General features: G+C 37.9%; 1 protein-coding gene and 1 pseudogene across 1 annotated transcript; one reads left to right on the forward strand and one right to left on the reverse strand.

The window, feature by feature from the left end:
* The first annotated feature begins 3188 nt into the window (after positions 1-3188).
* Positions 3189-3918, forward strand: LOC114691683 (annotated as a pseudogene).
* Positions 3919-13944: 10026 nt separating this feature from the next.
* On the reverse strand, positions 13945-21566 carry Syt4 (synaptotagmin 4). Its single transcript, XM_028867097.2, has 4 exons — positions 21254-21566; positions 17544-18358; positions 15662-15782; positions 13945-14401 (listed from the first exon to the last, which is right to left on the reverse strand). The coding sequence occupies exons 1-4, from the start codon at positions 21285-21287 to the stop codon at positions 14094-14096; spliced, it is 1278 nt and encodes a 425-aa protein (XP_028722930.1). The 5' UTR covers positions 21288-21566; the 3' UTR covers positions 13945-14093.
* Between the last annotated feature and the right edge of the window lie 488 nt (positions 21567-22054).

Here is a 22054-nt window from a genome sequence, read left to right on the forward strand (position 1 = left end):
AGCCACTGAAGTAGGTTCTGGGAATCAAATATTGGTCCTCTGCAACAGTAGTAAACACTTTTAAACTCAAGCCCCAGCCAAATTATTGTTGCTATCATCATCATTATCATTATTTTAAGACAGGATCTCTCTATACAGCCTTGGCTACCCTGAAACTTACTATGTAGTGTTGCTGGAGGGTCTCTCTCCAGGTTCCACCAAGCCCTGCAGTCCCACAATCCACATATAAAATATTCACTCAGACGCTTATATTACTTATAAACTGTATGGCCATGGCAGGCTTCTTGCTAACTGTTCTTATATCTTAAATTAACCCATTTCTATAAATCTATACCTTGCCACATCGCTTGTGGCTTACTGGCGTCTTTACATGTTGTTTGTCCCACCTATACTTCCTGTCTGGTCACTGGCCACCAGTGTTTTATTTATATAGAGCAATATCCACAGCACTTCCCCTTTTCTTCTTTTTTTAAAAAGGAAGGTTTTAACTTTAACATGGTAAAATTACATATAACAAAACAATTATCAAGCAAGAATTACAGTTACAATATTAAAGAAGATGTCCTATCTATCTTATATTTGTGAGTTTAAGGTTTTATATCTAACTTATCTTTTATCATAACTGAGGAAATTACAGCTATCTAGTCTTTAACCACATCAAAGACCTCAGAAGGATATAATATTACCTGAGAAATGGGAGAAGGATGTATGTAACTTTCGGGAGTCTTGCAGGGTAGACAGAGACAGCTGACAGCCTACACAGACACCTAATGTTCCTTTGTAAAGTTGGGGCATCTGTCTTTAGTTCACAGGGCTAGAGTCTCTCTGTCATTTTTTTTTTTTTTTTTTTTTTTTAGTGTCCCATAGAATGTCTGGCAGTTTTCTCTGTGAAGCAGGAACCTGAAGGACCATCTTGTCAAGCAAAGTTCAGTGGTCATCCTTCCATGGGTCTTGCATGTCCAGTCAATCAAGCAGTCCAGGCAAGAACAGTTTCTTGCCCGAATGGCTATCTTTACCAAGGTGAAGATAAACTCCATATGGAGTGTCTTTAATGCCCATCCTCCTCTCCAAAGTAAATCCAGTGCTGTCAGGAGCAGACATGTCTCACTGTCCAGAATGTCTAAACTTTTAAAACATTTTAAATACCATATTCTGTAGGTCTTTGAAGTGTTTAAAGACTACCTATCTATCTGAAATATATCTATGTATACCTAAAAGACTTAACTAACATGGCTATAAATATGATTATCATAGATGACTAATTATTAATCTATTTCTTAATTATCCATTACAATTTTAAATGAGTTACATAAACATAATACCTCAAACAAGAATAGAAATATATATACAGTATAACAAAATTAACTTCAAGTTTGTATCAATAAACTAAAATTTATACCAATGTAAAACATTTTAAACATAAACTAAAATCTATACCAATGTAAAACATTTTAAACAAGTTGTTCTTTAAAAGTAGGTTCATTAATCTACCCTTTTTCTTATCATCTCTATATCCTATATATCTATATCATATCCCCTTTTCTTTTTTAGAAAAAGATCGCATTTATAATCAACCTGTTTTAAATAAAAATATTGGTTTTTCTCTATCCCACACCAGAGGGCTCTTCTGATTTGGGACACAAGAATCTCTTAACCATTTTTTTTAAAATATGTCTGGGTTTAGAGGGGGAGTGAGCCAATTCCACCTCTAAAGCCAGCTTGGTATATTTGGGAATTTGGTCGTAGCATCTCTTACTTCTTCCTGCTGGAGGGGGGCGCTGTATCTTATGGGGACGCAAAGAAAATTTTAGGCCTATGGGGTAGTCCTTGAGGCTGTATTGTGGGAGCCAGTTGCCCAGAAACCATTTTGGATGTTGGATCATCTGGACCATGGTGTCATTGGAGACCTTTCAGGGGGTCTTGGCTGGTGAAACCTGATGTATCTTAATCTGGAACAAATCCATAGCCTCTGGCTTTCTGTGGAAACAAAAGAAGAACCTCTTTTCCAAAGTAACATATCCTTATATCCAAATTTTGAAGTCAAGGTACCTTTAAAATTTACATTTTGGCATAACTGAACAGCTTTTACAATCAAATGTTTTTCTTTAGTTACGAATATCAAAGACAACATAATCCAGATTTTTTGTGTGATAGCCATCTTTATGTGGCTTATTACCTTTACTGTTTTTTAAAACATTTTATTCTTAGATACTATTTGTTTATATAATGGTATATATATATATATATATATATATATACATATATATTTTATCTTTTAAGCCTACGTACATTTTTACATGCATTATAAACTATTTCATCTGAATCAGTCTTATTGCGAACCTATTGCTTTAAACTGTAGCCTTCTCAGCCTGAAACGGGCGCTGTGGCTGCTGGCTCCACCCTCTTCAGCTTTTCAACATGGCAGTGGTACGTTTTCTCCAGCTCTGGGAGTCATCAAGTCTCAGAAATAGTAGGTCTACGCTTTTATCAAAGCAGCGTGTAGCCCAGAAACCTCTTTTTAAAAAAAAAAAATACTAGTAAAGACTAAATCTACTACATAGCATAATGTGCCACTGGCAGACACCTCATTCCCGCCATGCTGCTGGTCAAACGCACACGCCAGGAACCCGCCAGTGTTCAAACCTGTGTTTTGCGGCGTCTAGCTGCCCGTATGAGACAAGAAGCAGGAACCTGGTTTTGGCTCTGTTTAGAATTGGTTATTAAATATTCTCAGGTTTAAGGTGGAAACTCGAGCCGTTGGGCGCCATTTGTTGCTGGAGGGCTTCTCTCCAGGTTCCCCAAGCCCTGCAGTCTCACAATCCACGTATAAAATAATCACTCGGACGCTTATATCACTTATAAACTGTATGGCCGTGGCAGGCTTCTTGCTAACTGTTCTTATATCTTAAATTAAGCCATTTCTGTAAATCTATACCTTGCCTCGTCGCTTGTGGCTTACTGGCGTCTTTACATGCTGTTTGTCCTGGCAGTGGCTGCAGTGTCTCCCCCTCCTTCTTCCTGTTTCCCCAATTCTCCTCTCTCCTTGTCCCACCTATACTTCCTGTCTGGTCACTGGCCATCAGTGTTTTATTTATATAGAGCAATATCCACAGCAATGTAGCCCAGACTGGCCTCCAACGTAAACATCCACTGGCTTCTACCTCCCGGGAGCTGAGATTTAAAATGTGTGTCCATACTATCATGTTGGCTTTGAGTGTCTGATGATGTGTCACTACCAGGATGCTATCTGGGTCTTTGCCAACATCCTCCTGTACATCCAGAGGACCACATACAAGTGTGAAATGATTAACAATCAGAATGAGCAGATTCATGCTCTGTTGGCCATTGCTCTCACCATGTACCCCATGCAGATTGATGAGAGCATACACCTCCCGCTGCATGAGAAATGGGAACAAGATGCTCCATATGCAGAAGGGTAACCCCAAGGTCTATGAAAAAACTATGCCTACCCCAAGTTCCTGTCACCTGTGGTGCCCAACTATGACAATGTACATCCTAACTACCACAAAGAGTCCTTCCTGAAGCAGCTGAAAGTGTTTTCTGATAAAGTACATCAGCATGCCCAGCTCTCCACCATCTGCAGCTTCCTCAAGCTCTACAACACCATGCCAGTGGTCAAGCTGGCTGGCTTCCCAGACCTCACGGAGCAGAGCAGGAGTTCTGCATTCAACTGCTTGTCTTCAAGCACAAGATGAAGAACCTGATATGGACCATTGGCATTTCTGCCCTAGGTAGCAAATTCCAGTCAGCCTTGGCCATGAACTTCTCTATTAGTAAGGACATGATCCACATTGCAGAAACAAAGGTCACCAAATGCTATGGGATTTCTTTATCCGACATATCCACAAATTTGAAGAGTTTAATCGAACCCTGAAGAAGATGACAGAAAGGCCCTGAAGACACTCATGCATAAGTCAAGAACATGCTTCAATGTTATAGATGGGAAGCCTTCTTGTCACCAAGAAGCCTTACCTAAGTCAGCTGTCAGCTAAGGTGAAACGTGTTCAAATCAAGGACTGGATGTTTTAGGGAGCTTTCAGAAAAGGGTCTTTGTTGGGGGAAACAATGTGTGTCACCACACCATATTTTTTTTAGACAAGGTCCCTCACAAACCTGGAGCTCATTGATTTGACTAAGCTGACAAGCCAATTTGGTCCAGTCATCTCCTTGCCACTGTCCCTCCATTGCTAGTGTTATGAATGCACTCCACCATGTCCAGCTGTTACATGTGTGCTTAGAATCCAAATCAAGTCCTGATGCTTACACAACAGGCATATCACTGACTGTTTCATCTCCCCAGTCTACTTTATCTTAGCTTAAATCTATGGCAATGTGTCTGTAATTGTGACAGCAATGTGTAGGAAGACTTTAATATCACAAAGATGACTTAATTTGGTTGTGTTATGTGGCAGTAGCTATGAGTGCATTTCTATGTAATGGTGATTCATGGCTACAGTGAAATCTGGAAGAATTCTGCATGAACAAACTTTGGCAGTTAGACAGGTAATAAATCAGCATTTAATAATTGGTCTTTTCTACCATATTCTATTTCAATTTAGATGAAGCATCACATGACTGGTAAATGTTCATCTCTTGGAAGTTATGCAAAGTCACAACCGAATGGAAAGAAGGTATTGCATTCTTCACGTAGATTTCATGGGTCTTCACTTTGCTCCCAGAAAACTCTTGACACATTTAGTCTTTTTGTTTTCAGTAGTGAGGGGAATGTTGTCAGTTTAAAGTGGCAGTCATCTTCCTAAAGTAATGCTTTGTTCTCTATCCCTATTTATTATTTGGTGAATTCTGAACTATGTCCCTCCAAATCCAGAAATGTGGCTGTATTTGGAGATTAGCATTTAAAAGTCAATTTGGATAGAATGTATTTACAAGAGAAAGGCTTGATCCAGTAGGACTCTCTATCTGCATTAAAAGACATTAGGACATAGGGACATAAAGAACACAGGGGGTGGGGTAGATACATAGATACATAGATAGATACATGGATACATGGATGGATGGATGGATGGATGGATGGATGGATGGATGGATGGATGGATGATGGATGGATGGATGGATGGACGGGTGGATGGACAGACGGGTGGATGGATGGACAGAAGTCATCTATGAGGCAATGCGTTGCAGAAGAAGTCAATTCTAGTGACATTTTGATCTCAGATACTTGTCCTTCAGAACTGTGAGAAAAACATATTTTTCTTGTCTAAGCTGCCCTACACACAGTATTTGCCTTGTCAAGCCTAGCAAGCCTCACTACTTGAAGTTCTAGTCTATATTTATTGTTGTATAATTATTTCACCATTGTTTCTATTGTTCTCTTTGTACGTTCATTATAGTGGTTTGAATAAAAGTATTCTATAAATTGTATGTGGTAGTGTATGTCTGGAACCTCAGAACTAGGAAGGTAAAGAAAGGATTATCACAAGTTCAAAGTCATCTTTAGCTACATTCCAAAATGAGCACAGTCTGAGTTACATAAGAACACACACACACACACACACACACACACACACACACACACACACACACACACCATGTTTACAGAAATATATATGAAAAATACAGAGAAGCATTCACATAACACTTGAGTAGGAAGGTTAACCAATCAGTTTAGATTCAATTCTTCTATAATACACCATTTCAGATATAGATATCACTGTCTAGTTGCCTCTGGGCCCCCTCAAAATCCCCTGTCATGTCATTATGAGTGCTTTTTTCTATAGGTAATTGAACTTTTATTTTTCTTTCTGCCTTCTGAGTATGGAAGCTCTGTTCTACCTCAAACCTAAAATTTCTCTAAAATTCTTGCTTTCTCTGACTTAGTCCTCCCATTTTCTCTTTTCAACATTTGGTTTTCCTGATAAAACGCAAATTCTAACCTCTGGTGAATTTTTTAGCTACCCAGTGATTTAAAAAAAAAGTGTCATTTCAATATTACAGACTTTTTGTGAAAACTAAATATTGAAATGGATATGTGTTATCATTTAAAATAAAACTATGAATTCCTAAGTAGAATTGAACTGGTTACACATATCAATACCTCTTTTAAAAGCATCATAGTTTAATTTACTAGATTTTCTTTTTACCTTATTAGATCAAAAGAAATTCAATAGACATCTTCTGAAAACCAGCATCCACATAGAGCTAATGACTTTCCCTCCTATCCTTTTGTTTAATTTGAACGTTTTGCTATGATGCAAGTATTTTCAACTCTGTTTTAGCTAGGGAGAAACTGAAACAGAAATATCTAGTAGAAATATGCTCCCTAGAGAGAGTAGCGGCTCACACTAAAGGAGTCTGAACGGTGAGCTTCACTTTTAGAGATTAGAATAGAGGGATCACTTAGTCCAGTCACATATGACCAACAGAAGAAGGAAAATCCATGAAATGATGTTTAAGAGAAAATGAATGGTAATTCTGGGCTAAACTGCTGAGCCTTTCTCATGTCACAAATGATCTCAGCATCAGTTTTCTGCTACGCTGTGTTCTATGATTTGGCCTCCTAATTTATCTTAACGTTCAAATACTAATGTTCAGGGATCCTGGCAAAGTTATTAAAATCATTTAGAGAAAATCCAAGTTCTATTGCTTAATGCTCGCAGATCTGTGTTAAACACACACTCACTGTCACACACACAAACACACAAAATAATAATAATGGTGGTGGTGGTGGTGGTGGTGGTGGTGGTGGTGGTGGTGGTGGTGGTGGTGGTGGTGATAAGCTGGGAATTTGTTTCAAAGAGTATTTTCAGTATTTTCTATATACTTAACATTATCATAGGGTGCAAGTAAAGAAAAAATATGTCACTTCAGTAGCTGAGACTGGTCTACATAGTGATACAAACTGGAAGTTTTGTATTTAGCAGCCTGAGGCTCCATCCCATCACTGCCAGCTTTAAATTACATAGCATTCCAACACTGGAGTCTACCATTAATGAAAAGTAGAGTGATATTGCCTACATCTTATACCATGCTGTAAACTGAAATGACGTGAATGAGAAAATGCAGTGTGCTTTTGAGTTTTCAATCTAATAAGTGTTTGAGTGACTTACTACCATGAACAGATGCTGAAGATGTAGTACCCATACTACAGAAGATTTCCAGCTGAGAAGAATATAGAAATAGAGATGTTAAGTAAATCAGCTCAGTACAGTGTTCAGTACCTGGTGTGAACAGCAGTCATGACTTAAGCATTGTCACCTCCTACCTAGTTAGGATGGCTGTTTAGGGATGAGGATTCAGTCTAATTTCCATGCATGGATCCTGTCCACAGATTCTCCATCTATGGAGAATAGTCTACCCATGAGTGTAGCAGAGACTGTTGCAACACTTTCAGTGTGCTTCCACCTTCCTCCTTCAGGCATATATGGGTAAACACGGCTTTCTAACAGTATTCCTAAATTTAGTTCAAATCGGATTTCTTTATTGGCTCAAATTTCTTTAGTTAAGGAAATACTCATTGTATTTACTGCATGCAGAACTCCAGCCCACCCACTGTAGATATATAAAGATCAACAGAGCACACACTTCTTCCATATAAGGATCTAAGCTTATAATAATGAGGAAGGAAATGCACTTTTCTGACAAAGCGTTGATGCATGTAAGTTTGACCATGATACATATAAAGTCCTTTCTGCAAGGGAGCCCTCCATAGACTTTTAAGTTAGATTAAGGAATCTTGTCACCACCTACAGTCAGGGGACTTCCTGCATGATACCTTGTTCACTGAAAATAGAGCAGAGAGGGAGTGTGCATCACAGCATTTCTCATATCGTAAAAAGAAAAAAATGCCTAGACAAATGTACTTACCTACAGTAAAATTGAGAAAAGCACCCTCATTAAGTATGGGGAAAGAGAGAACGTATTGGAGATATGAAAGGAAAATGTGTTTTCTTTGTAATTTAACTTTGGAACAATGTAATATTTCATAAACTATAGATACTCAATTTTAAAAGTAATTTCCTAAAAATAAAAACAAAAAAATAACTTAAATGTAAAGTGATTTGGTGGCATAATTATACAGAAACCACTTCAAATGACTAAGAAGTACTCATGAAAATTGTTAGGACAATGTACCCTAATGACACAGGAAATTTTCCCCAAATACATTACAGAACCCTGATTTCCAGAAGTCATCCATCACATGGCAATGCCAGTGTTGTTCATTCCTTTGTGACTTCGCTGCAATTGTCTCCTATTTCTTTTCCCTTAACAAATTTATAGGGATCTAATTTAGACACAATAAATTACACACATTTAAATTTGATGAGTTTTAATACATACTCCTATAATCACTATCACAGGCAAGAAAATCACCAGAGTCATTGTCTCCAAAGTTTCTCCCTAACCCTTTCTAATCTCTGTCAGTCTTATCTATCTGTTATGGCTCCCCAGTCCCAAGTAAGCAGTGATTTGTTCCTCGTCACTATACGTTACAGCAATGTCTAGCCTTTTGGATACATAGACTAATATATACACTGTACATTTTGAAGGAAATGAAGATGTCTAACTTTCTGTGCTGAGAATAATTATTATAAGATGTACAATGTTGTACACGTCAAGGGTTTGTTTATCTTATTGCCAAGTAGCATTTTATTTTGTGGCTATACCACAATTTATTTACTCATCCATTGATGACCATTTGGGTGGATTCCTGGATTTGACTACTACAAATTAAGCTGATATAAAAATCCATATGTGAACAAATTCTTTCATTTTTCTTAAGTATATAACTATAATAAAATGAATGAGTGTTATGATAGATTATATCCAACATAACAGAGTATTTTGTGTTTTCTGTTAGCGATGAAGGGAGGAATGTTCCTTCTATATCCTTGTCAATATTTGGCATGCTCTGAGATTTTATTTCTATAATAGAAATTCAGCAACCTCTTGCTGCAATTTTTCCATTTTTTCTTCTGCTTTTGAGATTAGAATACAATTGTATCATTTCTCCTTTTCCTTTCCTCCATCCAGACAGTCCCATATATGCCTCCTTAACTCTTCCATATTCATGGCCTCATGTGTCATTAATTGTTATGTGGATACATGTATGTACATACATGCACATATATATTGATAAATAAAACCTGCCCATTCTGTATAATGTTACTTGAATTATGTTCATGGCTGACCACTTCATACTGGAGAACCAATTGATATGCTCTTCCCTGCAGAAGACTATTTCTCCCACCCTCAACATTCCTTAGTTGCCTGTAGTTCTTTGTGTAGGGTTGAGGCCTCCTGGGTTTTCCTCCATTCACTTTGATATCTATTGTTGTTCTCGTTCAGCTCATGTTTAGGCAATAATTATGGTGAGACTTTACAGTATAGCTTCTGACATTATAAGGAGACACATTCTTACAACAAACTCCTTGATCCTCTGTTGCAGTTTTAACCAGCATTTCCCTGATAATAAATTCCCTTGGAAAATACTTAATGCCTCTGAATGCTTTTAGAACATATGTATCTTTCTTAAATATTTATTTTATATGTATGAATATTTTACTTGTATATCTATGTACCATATGCATACCTGGTGCCCATAGAGGCAAGTAGAGAGTGTTGGGATCCCTGAGACTGGAGTTACAGGTAGTTGTGAGCCACCATGTGCTTGTTGAGAACTGAACTGAGATCCTCTGGTATAGCAGCCAGTATTCTTAACCACTGAGCCATCTCACTAACCACTGAGAAATCTCTCCAGCCTCAAAGATAGGCATCTCTTAAGACCACTGAACATTTAAATGTAATAATGGCCTATTAATTCTTTCAGCATACCAATGCACACTTTTAATATGATTCAGATGATTTCAAAAAAATGTCAGTTGATTATAGTTGCATTCTATTCACAAGAACACTGTGCCACATATGTACACCATAGCACACTTTCACACAGGTCAATGCTGTAAAAAGTATCTGATTCTCTAGGCTGGTACTTTAGGCTCACACTGATGGGACTGCTGCAGTTGCCCCAGATTTTCTTTCCTTCTTGAAGATGAAATATATCTGTACTGTTTTGCTATTCTAATAATTAAATCTAGGTAGTATAAGGATGTGGGAATGATAAAAAAAAATAGTACAAGGAAATAATACAAAATAAGTAGGGAAAACCTAAAGTAAAATAAAGAGGACAAAAAGTGTAAAAATATAATGGGAACCAAAATGGTTGAGTTAAAAACAAGAAAATGTGGAAAAGTAAATAAAAATAGAAAAAAAATGAGAAGGGCCTCCTTTAAGAACCTAGCAGAAAGACTCCCAGCAATAGTGGCTATGGGGCCTGAACTGGCCATGTCCTGTGATCAGATGGGTGACTACTCCAATTGTCATCAGAGAGCCTTCCTCCAGTCATTGATGGAAACAGATGCAGAGACCCACACCTAAACATGAGGTAGACTTGGGGAATCCTGCTGAAGAAAGGGAGGAAGGATTGTAGGAGCCAGAGGGATAAAGGACATCACAAGAAAACCTGCAGAATCAACTAACCTGGCCTCATAGGAACTCACAGAGTCTGAACCAGCAACCAGGGAGCATGTATGGGACCGAGGCCCTCTACATATATGTGATAGTTGTGTAGCTTGGTCTACTTGTGGGACTCCTAACAATGGGAGCAGGGGCTGCCCATAATGCTTTGGCTGGTTCTTGAAAAAAAAAAAAAAATATTCCTCAAACTGGATTGCCTTGCCCAGCCTAAATACAAGGGGGAGGTGCTGAGTCTTACTACAACCTGATAAGCCATGCTTTGTTGACACCCATGGGGAGCCTGCCCCTTTCTGAACAGAAACAGAGGGGGAGTGGTTGGTGGGGCAGAGGGGAGGCAGGGGAGGGAACGGGAAGAGAGGAGGGAGGGGAAACTGCAGTGGGGCTGTAAAATAAAACTTTTAAAGAAGAATCTAGCAGAAAGAGCTAGGGATATACAGTGGTCCTGCAGTGGCCTATCATGGATAAGAATGCGGATTCAGTCTCCCTCACTGCAAAGGTGAAAATAAGGAGCTGTCCCCATGAAGACTGCATCTTTGCCTATGGCAGGACACCTCTGACGCCACAGAACTCAGGAGACTGGAGAAAGAAGAACATGAGTCTAACACTAACCTGGGCTAGCAAGACCATGTCCTGAGAAGAGCTAGAAACATCTATTGAAGTCAATCGACAAAACTCCTGCCTATCCCCACCCTTGAAGAGAGAAGAACAGAAAGGAGGAAGGAGTGAGGAATGCCAAAAGCGACCTTCACCTGTCCGTCTATGCGCCATTGGTTCCAGTGCCTGGGCTTCCTAATGATCGGACTTCACTTCAGGTTAGGCATGTTAGCCTCCAATGACTGTCAAAAGTGAGACAAAACTCAGAGTTCCAAACATTAAAGATCTTGTTGCTCGGTTTCCAGTGCTCCCTAACCTGTGTGGGTGCTCTGTCAGAAAAAGAGAAAAACTCAGAAAGCGGTAAGATGAGACTTACGACGGCACCATGGGCAGGAAACACTAACTTGAGATTGTTTGGGCAAAAGCAGCAGTTTATTCATGTCTTACAGACATACAGTGCTGGCACAAAAGAACAGACGCCATCTCCCTTACACCATGCTTTCCTCCAGATCACTTCTACTAAACTACAACAAGTCAGAACAAGTCAGTTACTGAATCACACAGTTCTTCAGACATGGCAACCTCCCTATTTGGGTGGTTTGCCTGGCTAAGCAGACAGTAAATTAATTTACATGTTTAATACAGTGCAGGAATTTTAGCAGAGTTGGATATTCACATTGATATTGTAATACGTTATAAACAGTACAATTTTCAGAAACTATGATATCACTTAACTCCCTGCCTGTTTCAACTCTTTTCTTGCTTTTCTCCTTTTCCTTAAAACCAGTTATAAATAGTTTTAATCAACTTATCACCTTCAAAACACTTGAAATTGTGAAACTAAAAAACTATTTACAAACATTTTAACGTGATTTTAAAAGCATCTGTTGTCAGACTTGTTTTCTATTTTAAAAAAAATCTTTTCCAGTAAACATCCTATAAACTGGATCACCATCAACTTCCTGCCGCTCTGTAGGAGACTTGGAAAGGATGCCTCATGACATTAGAGTTCCAAGCTATACTGCGTTCCATGGCCTATGACATCAAATGTCCATACATACAAAGGCCTTCTGGCCTCCCCAAACTTCACATGATGGCAGTTCATTCCGTGTTGTCTTCACAGACTGCTGAGTAGACAGGGGTGTGAGATGACATTGTCACTAGATGACAGTGAGTATGGGAAAAGCATGAAAGAGGTCGTTTCAGTTTTTTGTACATACAGAATGAAAGATACTTCCTTACAGGAAGCTGGACGTTTGTTGTCATCATAAAAAGCACGGACAAGTAGTTCAGAAATACATCTTCATTGAATTTACAAACACTGTGATATCAAACACATTCTCAACAATGTCTAAAGTACTGCCACAAAACTGGACTCAAAGGGTAAAGTTTTTCAGGAGACACCATCTCTAACTTGCATATTTAATAATTCAGCTGGACCTAAGTCACACTCATGATTCTCTAACAACTCAAATATAAAGACATCACCATTGAGTTAAGTCTTCCCAGAAAATTCCAGAGCTCTGCTTGCCTCCAACAAGTTGTGCAAGAATTTCAGAGCTTAGCAACTGGGAGTGGCACAAGACACGATTCTTTAAACTATCTTAAAAATAACAGCTCAAGACAAGTTGGCCTCCAAAGATAGTGCAGAACACACATGTCTGTGCTAATTTTACAGCTTAAGTGTATTTTGTGAATATTTGTAAATTCTGATAGGCTTATTCGTCTTTTGTCTTAGTCTTTTTACTTAATGTGGTTGATTTCAACCTGACAACACACAGAATTTAACACGTTTTCTTTTGTTTCTCTTAAAGTAGCTTAGGTCTTCCTAGAAAAGAATAAGCTAAAAACTTAGGTAGCCATGCCCTCTCTGAGGGGGAAAGACAGCCTTGAAAATACACCTGTACACTGATAGATTTTTATTTAAAAAAAAAAAAAAGTATTCCTAACTGAATTTCTAGCTTAAGTTTATTTTTTTTCCACTAGATAATCTGACAATTTCACAAAGGTAAATAGGAGTATCTTCGGCCACACTCAGGCTTCTAATGGGCAGTGAATAATTCAAGACCATGGTTCTTATGTGAAGTTACATTTTACATGACTCACATGTGATCTTAGGGAACAAAAAAATCTCATCACAACCACAGTGTTCTTCAATTCAGCCCTTTAATAAATTAATATCTCAACTTGTTTGCTGTCTTTGTGAAATGAACCCAAGTTACCCCTTTTATGATGAGATTGTATCAAATAATTACAAACCAAATGGAAATGACAGCATATCTTTGATATATAGGACAACCATTTGTACATGACATATTTAACTAAGAAACAGACTTAAGGACATTTCTGAAATATCTTTGGATTTAAATAAAACCTTATCTCCCCCAACCTGAAGAAACATGGGTTAATATTCATACAAAAAGGTGTGGTTTTCATTTTGAACTCTTACCAATCACCTGGACTTCTGCTACCAAGGCAAAAGTGACGTCATCACCTACAATGCACACCTACCTGTGACTTGAGATTAAGCTAGAGTGCTCGCTCATAACAGGCTTGGTTGGCCCACTTAAGGCCACACAGAGGGAAACTGAGCATCTTACGAAAATTTAGCCAACACCTCTAATAAAGGAGAAAATTATCAAGATACACATTTACAACTGTTTTCTGGTCTACTAATTTAATCCACTTCTAACCAAAATAATAGATAGATAGATAGATAGATAGATAGATAGATAGATAGATAGATGGATGGATGGATGGATGGATGGATGGATGGATGGATAGATAGATAGATAGATAGATAGATAGATAGATAGATAGATAGATAGATAGATAGATAGATAATAAATAAATAAATAAATAAATAAATAAATAAATAAATAAATAAGCTAGCTTGCTGTGCCACAAGCTTATAATCTTGTATAAGAAAGAAAATTGCTTCTTGCCTAGTAAAAATCTTTAAGCTCCAACTCATGGCCAGGAAACTACCCATCACAGAGCACATGCCACTTAGCAATTTGTCTCCTGGGAAAGTCACAGATCTCCTTCCAGTGCCCCCCACCGCTTCCTTCTGCTGTGGCACCCAGGACCAACCGCCCAATCACCTCGTTTCGGGACCCCCTTTCAGAATCCAAAACTAAAAATTCAACGCTTATTTCTTCAAGACTCTCACAAGGAATATCAAAGACAAACAGTTCATTGAACACTGCATTGGGAGTGCATTTTTTAACGTGAGTCTTCTTTTTAGAGATTCTCTTCTTGGCGTGGTACAGGTTCACTTTGACGTAGGGATCTGCAATGACACACAGGTGTTACGTTGGCAACAATCATCTGCAGATCCAACCTGGGAGATGGCTAGTTGACTATGTCACCCCAGTACAGTGGAAATGAGCATCTGACATCAACAAGTATAAACAAATAGGAAGCATGGATGTGTTTGAACTTTCTCTTGTCAATAAAACTGGAAATAATGGAGGATAGAAACCAGTTCTAGACCTGACATTAGGGAAGAAACCATAATAGCAGAAGGACAAGAGCTTAACAGGAAGGGGAAGACAAGAGAATGCTGCACACTGCCTACTAATAACAAAATCCAGCAAGTGGGATGAGGACAGCAGCTGAGGCTGCTGGTTTGATGCTCTCCGTGAGTCTGTCTCTAGGTGAGGGCTGGTTTGGTGTTGAACAGGATTTGGAAACCCTACTGGCCATGCCCTCCAATTTAGCTTTTCTGCAGGTGGTTAGCCATTTGCAGAATTTGCTTTCAGTTTAGCAGAGTTAATGTCTCCTGTGACATTCTTACTAAATGGGTTTAGGATTATGTAACTTTCTTTATCACATAATTATAATTTTTATTGCAGTCCATATGTTATTCATTTTCATGATCTCAAGTTTTAAGAACTTGTCTTCAATTTCTACAATCAAATAATAATAACCATACCCATCAGTAATTCTTTATTAAAATACATATTTTTAGTTTTCAAAATGTCCTTCAAGTATGATTGTGCCCAATTTCTACAGTGTTTAAGAAATATAAAGAAGACACTACACTAAGAAATGGAAGGGTGAAAAGTTTAATTAAGACTGTTTTAACCCATAACATAGCCCATTTGCTTTCTCATAATCTACAACAAACATTTTATTTTTCAGTTATTCAAAAACTGAAAATTAATTCTTAAAGTGTACATATTATGAGAAGAAAAGTAATAAGCTCACCAAAGAGTGAGAATGAGTAAGTCATTTGAACTGCAAAAGTAAGAAACTCTTTTTCTGAGCAGCGTTAGGCTACATCTTTCCCTCGTTCATCATTGCTTTCTGCAAGCCATTCGCTTAAGTGCTCCCTCCTCACTAACCTTGTCTTACAGGCCTATGAACTTCTCTGCAGTGTTGGCAGAACTGACTCACAAATTTTTCCCACAAAGCAAGGAAACAAAAATCGACAATCCCAGTACTCATGACTGAGAATAACAAAAACCAGAGTCCAGTGTTGGTTGACAATTGTGAAATACATTAGCCAACTACAGACTGGACTCTGGGATTTCACAAGTATTCTCACCTGAAAGCCCAGACACATCAGACTTCGGCAGGTGCCGTGCCTTTAAGACAACCACAGTGAGCGTGTTTGTAGTGGACTGATAACAGAGAGAGACCAGAAGTTCACCCCGTCCAGAAGACTTCTAAACAAAGACAAACACAGTAGACAGTTTTCGTTTTGAGTTTTTGTACTCTTCATCAAAAAACATACAGTAGTGTAATGGCTTTGTTATTTCAATGTCATGTTCCTATTTGTTTTTAATATGGCAAGCTAGGGAATCTGAGAAAACGCTTTTGTGCAGCCCTATAATGACTAAAACCATTGCCTGCCATCTTGTGGTTGTTTTAGGTACTACATGCTGGTAAATTTGCAAGGATTTGACCACACCCAGTACTTACACATGTTTTGAAGAGTATTTATATTCTATTCCCAAGAGGATTTTTTTTCTTTGGCTTTTGCTATTTAAGGATATCTTTAGTCTTTTAAGTTATTAATAGTAATATAATACATAATACTGTCAATTGGTATGTGTAGGATCACATGGCTGATATTTTATTTTCATTTAAATTCTTTATTATTGGCATCATTGACATTTGAATTCAAGCCAAAGAGAACTTATTCTGCATCCAACCACTATTCTGGACCAGGATCATGACGGAGTTAGAATTCTTGTCCAACATAGTCAAAGTCTTTCCTTGATTTAAGGAAAAAATAAATGAATTTCAGTATTGAAGAGAATTGACTCAAGTTTTATAACTTGCTTTTGGACAGTAATATGGATTCCTTCATTGCAAGCTACTTGCATTTAATTTTGTATTAAATACATTAGCTAAGACAACTAAGTGTACGCTTTAACTAAAACTAACAAAACAGTAACATGGGACTTGCTTACAATTAAGAACAGCTAAAGAAAAACCTGTCCAAAAAAAATAATATATGGCTATAATTCTACAGCTAAGAAAGACCACCTAAAACTAAGCAGCTGCACAAAAAGAAAGAGCAAAGAGAGCGAAAAGGCAGCCAGGGAGCTCTTTGCTCCTAAGGGGCCCCAACCAGTCAGGCACCTCGGACAAGCTGTGCAATCCTGTGGATCTGACCTGGGCTTTCACTGTTATCAACACATAGAAGACCAGAAAGTGGTTACAAAGTGTTCTAAAGACATTTTAGCTCTAAAATATTGTGATTAAAAAAAATTTAAATAACGTGATTGTTGTTTTTCTTCAATTATGGTATTGGGAGAATAAATTATTCTGAAATGCCACTATTAGAATCAATGACACTCTATATTTAAAACAGAAAAGGGTTCTGTTTGCTAAACTGATGTCATGTCATTTTCTAATCATCCAAGAATTGTCAAAGTAGTACAAGTGGGAAGGCAGAGTAATTCACTTCCTTTATGTAGCAGGAAAATAGACCTTCATAAGTCAACATAACAGGATGACCCCTTGTTCAAAAGCAATTTCATTCAAATTCCACATTGCATTCAAATTCCACATCCTGAGAAGGAATTGGTTTAATTTTTAATTTCACTTTCAAATTAAGCTACCCTGGCCCTGAAACACTTTTGATAACCTATGTTAAGAGACATACACATAAATTTTAAAGGAGCAGTCTTCTTCAAAATACTTTAATAGAAAGTAAAAAAAAAATGTCTTTTACATAAATGATGTACAAATATCATAAAAGTATGGCTTCTTATTTTATATCATTAAGATTCCTTGAGCATTTCAGTTGTACTAAATTTCTTTTCGCCTGCTCCATCCTCTTATTCTCCATTTGCTGTCACCTATAGTAACTAATGACAATGTATACCAACTCATCATTTGAATGAAAACACCAGAGATATTTTTAGAAACCTGCGCTAAAGATTCCTTATAAATGCTTTAAATGCTTAAAGAATTACCTTAGCATTTCTCTTGATGATCTCTCTATTCATTAACATTTTTCCATCCGATAATTCGATCCCCGAAAGAGGAATCAGGACTTCTCCAATGATATCATCTCTTGAAAACCTGTCAAAACTCAGAACTGTGAGGTGCAAGGACAACTCTTGGATGTGGGGATAAGGAATCCCATAGAAGGTGAAGGTTTCATCAAAAACAGGGTCCAGTGTCTTCCTCAGCACTCTGGTTTTCACTTTATGCTTCTTCTCTGGTAGGATGGTCATTTTGATGTATGGGTCAGAGGTCATGGATTGCTCATCCATGGCTGGTAAGCCCTGGGCTTCCTTGATGTTCACCACAAATGCTTTCTTCTCAAAGTTGTACTCTAGGGACAAGCAGAGTGTCCCCAGCTTCTCCTGCTTCTCTTCCGAAGTGAGGGAAGTACTAGACTTCAAGCTCTCGGGGGAAATGGCCTCCTTTTCTCTCTCTGTAAAGAGCTTTGGGGTCACGTTCTCTAGATCAGAAGGGTTGCCAGCTTTGAGGTTGGTTTTGGGGAAATTGCCATTGAGATCTCGCTTCTCCAGATCAAGATGCAATGAAATTTTTGGCACAGCTGGTTTATTCTTAACTTCATTTTTGTCATCTCCTCCGAATTTCTTTTTGCTACTTAGGTTTTCAGGGTAGATATCAACTCCTTTCAGCACATGCACAAATTTATATGGAGGAGTCTTGTTGGACTTAGATGATCTTCTCTGGCAGCAGATCCAAGCAAAGAGAGAGACAGTGAAGACAAGGCCAAATGCACTGAAGATCCCCACTATTGTGGGAATTTCATCTGAAAAGCCAAATGACCAATGACATACATTAAATGACCAGAATAGAAATGGGAGACTATAGGAAGAGCATAATAGAGCTAGATCTTACTATAAGTGGGGAAGATTGAATTACGTCCCCACAGTTCTGGGCATGAGTAATGGTAATATTTCCCACTAACTTGAGGTCTATACATAGCCCTATGTGACACACATGAAATATATTATGATTTAAAGCTCCTTACTTCAGTAGATTTTCATAAATAAATGAAAAAGTGTATTTGGAACAAACATGGGGTCATGTTTAATATTCTCACCTAACTTTGTTTTACTCAGATATCATGAGTCAACTACAATAATATGAGAAAGTACTATTTTCATTGTTTCTTTTTCATTGACATTTTGAGGCTTTCCAAAAGCATTAATCTACTAATTATGAATATATATGCATTTATATACATATATAACCAACAAATATTGGAGAACTCTGTCTTTTTAATACATCACTATTCACCCAGGATTCAAGCAGAAAAAAAAAGAATACCTAAAGACAGTAGTCTACACAAGTAAAAAATTATGGAAAAAAAACACCCTGTCCATTGGTTATTGTTACAAACCCATTAATTTTTTTATTCTTTGTGGGAATGTGATTTTAAAAAAGATAAACATCTATTAATAAGGATAAAAAAGAGTAAAAGAAAAACAATAGTTTGATAATAGTATATAAGTATAATATTATAATCCCTTTGTTAATATGAACTTAAAATTCTTCAAGCACTGGATTATCCAAAGCACAAAGTAATCTATGTGAGTTAAAAGCAAATGATGGCCATAAATCCATAATCATTCCCAAAATGTGAGTGAAAAATGAGTATAGATAATTTAGAGTTCAATTTTACCCTTGTCTATTTCTATATGGCAAAAGGTGAGAAAATTGAAAAGGGCATTGTTTTCTTAACTTTGAACACATTAAATCATTGGCATCAAGTGACATGCCAGCAGTGATTGTGCTTGAAGCACATATCATTTCATATGTAAGCAGATTCTTCTAACAATCATTTGTAGTTGAACTACCACATCTAGCAGTGAAGCAACTGAGTAGATCTTTGCATAAAGTGAATATGACACATTATGCACATACAACTCTATTTTACCCATGTTTCATTTCAAATAGTGAATACTAAACATAAAAGTCCCAGCCCAAAAGGAGTTAACACTTTCTAAGATCAAGAAGACCACTCTTTTTCATGTCCCTTCTCCATATCCTAAATATTATGAGCATTTACTTCATAATAATAAAAATGAACTCAAAGATAATCAAATGGAAAAATGGTAAGAGAAATGTGAGGTTAAAAAAATAAAACAATAAAAAATTCCATAACTCAATTGTATGACTAAATTGAATAGTGTAAAAATGAAGTAAAGCTGTGAGTCTCCTAAATAGGAAAAAAGTTAATGCTACAGAAGAAGGAGAAGAAGAGAAGGAGGAGGATGAGGAGAAGGAGGAGGAGAGGAGGAGGAAGAGAAGGAGGAGGAGGAAGGAGAGTTAATCAACTAAACCGTATCAGCTTCTTCCCTTCTATTCAAATCTTTGTGTCCCCCCCCCGCGCCACCCATCACACACACACACACACACACACACACACACAGAGAGAGAGAGAGAGAGAGAGAGAGAGAGAGAGAGAGAGAGAGAGAATCTAATAACTCAGAGCAAGGCAGCAAATGCAAACTCAGGAACTAAGAAATGCTTCAGCCAATATAAGAAGAACAATAAAAGCAGTTGAAATCAATATTTTCTAAGTAGACAGACAACTGGGCATGACCACATGTTCACAAGGATAGTCTCTGAAGATGCCTCACTATGAAAAAAATTCTGATTTCAAATCAAGAACTGAGTGTATCGCACACCCATACACACATACAAATCCAATGACGAAAGGCTGAGAAAATCATTTATGCATATTTTATTATCTCTAATGTTCAAAACACCCAAGATAACATGGACTCATGTTCTGCTAATGTAACTACTGACAATGTATTTAGCTTTTGAGGGCAGAGATTATGCCATATCCCTCATTTTAATCACAATTATGATACATCTAGAGATACTATTCTGAAATTTCTCCATCCTTTAATTAAAAAATACTTATAGATAAAAACCCTGGTCTTTTCCCATTAGAATATAATTGGACCTAGACATGTGAATTGATTTTCTAAAAGGCACGTCTAGTTTATTTGCTGTAGCAGACAAGGAGACTATGGTGACAAAATTTTGGAATACGAACAGGAAAAGCAATCCAGAAAGCAGGATCCTTAATCCAAGTTTTGAGCAGCTTTTACTTAACTGCACAGTGCTGGACTCCAGAAAGCTCAACTAGGGACATGAAACAGGCCGAAACCAGTTTGGTTTCAAAGTCCTCAGAACTATGCTATCACAGAATTCTGCCTGTCATTAGCGACATACTTCAGGGATACAAGAAAACATAACAGAAAAAAAATTATGACAGTGTAATAAAATACTCATCCCAAATCCTCAACCCACAAGTTATTTTATGACATATCGAACTCTTATGTAACCAAAGGTGTGTGTGGCTTTCCTTAAAAGATTTATACACAAATAGGAACCATCCAGAAAAGAAATGAAGAAGCGTTCTAACAACAGATGTCCTTGTCTTTCCTCAGCTCAGGCTTACAGAGCTGAGTGAACATTCGGGAACTTCTGGAAGGTGAAATCACAGAAGGCGATGTTAAAGAGAAAGATACCGATAAAAGGAAGTAAGCCACAATTAACCATCTGCTGCTCTCGTCTTCCTTTCAAATTAGCTACTTGAAAATATACATATTCAACATCCAGTGGAGAGCAAAGCACAGCACAGCCCCGAGCCCAGCCACAGCCCCAAGTTCAGCAACTTGCTCACCGAATTCCACGCGGCTGGTCGTGATAGGAGCCATGTTTTCTGCGTGCTCTGTCCGAGGTGCTGAAGCAACTCCAGGCAAATTCACCTGGAAGGACCCTGGAACAAGGCTTCCCGGGGAAACACAGCCGATCCGGGGACCGGCACCGGCAGCGGGAGGGGCTGGAGGAAGGTCCGCGCTTGCTATCAGCAATGTGCAACCCTGCCCTGTTCCTGTTTGGGCTCTTCTGAAAAGCTTGTCTCCGAGACTCCAGACGTGGCAGAAACCCGAATTGACGCAATCCTGACGCTACAGGGCTGAAATCAGCACCTGCCCTCCCCCTCCTGCCTTCAGCCGCTCCTCCTCGCCCTCCTTCTGGCACCCTCCCTCCTCTCCTGAGGATTCAGCGCACACTCACCAATTATTTTAACTGTTGGGCTACTAGATATTAACTATGCTATTCTGTTAGGCTCAGAGAGAGACACGAGGAGAAGCGTCCCGAAACACAGCCCTGACAGTTCTTAATCCGAAATTCTCTTGATCATCTACAGATATTAAAATAAATGTGGCCTAATTATCAGAATATCATAATTTATAAAGGAAATAGAGAGTAGGGAAAGGAAAATGTCCGTATCAAATACCCACTGTAAAATGCATCCTTGTCTCCTAAAATATTCTGTGAACTATTGAATGTTTGTCATACTTATCACATTTTAGGGAAATCCACTGCAAATCGATATATTTAAAAAACCATGTTCCCTCTACCATCCCTTATATTTAAACAATTTCTAGTCTAGACATTTGGTTGATGTTCCTGATGTTTT

The sequence above is a fragment of the Peromyscus leucopus genome, chromosome 19 (genome assembly GCF_004664715.2).
Source record: "Peromyscus leucopus breed LL Stock chromosome 19, UCI_PerLeu_2.1, whole genome shotgun sequence".
NCBI lineage: Eukaryota > Metazoa > Chordata > Mammalia > Rodentia > Cricetidae > Peromyscus > Peromyscus leucopus.

Coding starts and splice junctions, on each gene's coding strand:
- Syt4 (XM_028867097.2), bottom strand. CDS start 21,287: ATGGCTCCTATCACGACCAGCCGCGTGGAATTCG. Junction 18,359..21,253: donor GACCAGCCGCGTGGAATTCG/GTGAGCAAGTTG, acceptor TTGGCTTTTCAG/ATGAAATTCCCACAATAGTG. Junction 15,783..17,543: donor TCATCAAGAGAAATGCTAAG/GTAATTCTTTAA, acceptor GTCTTTGTTTAG/AAGTCTTCTGGACGGGGTGA.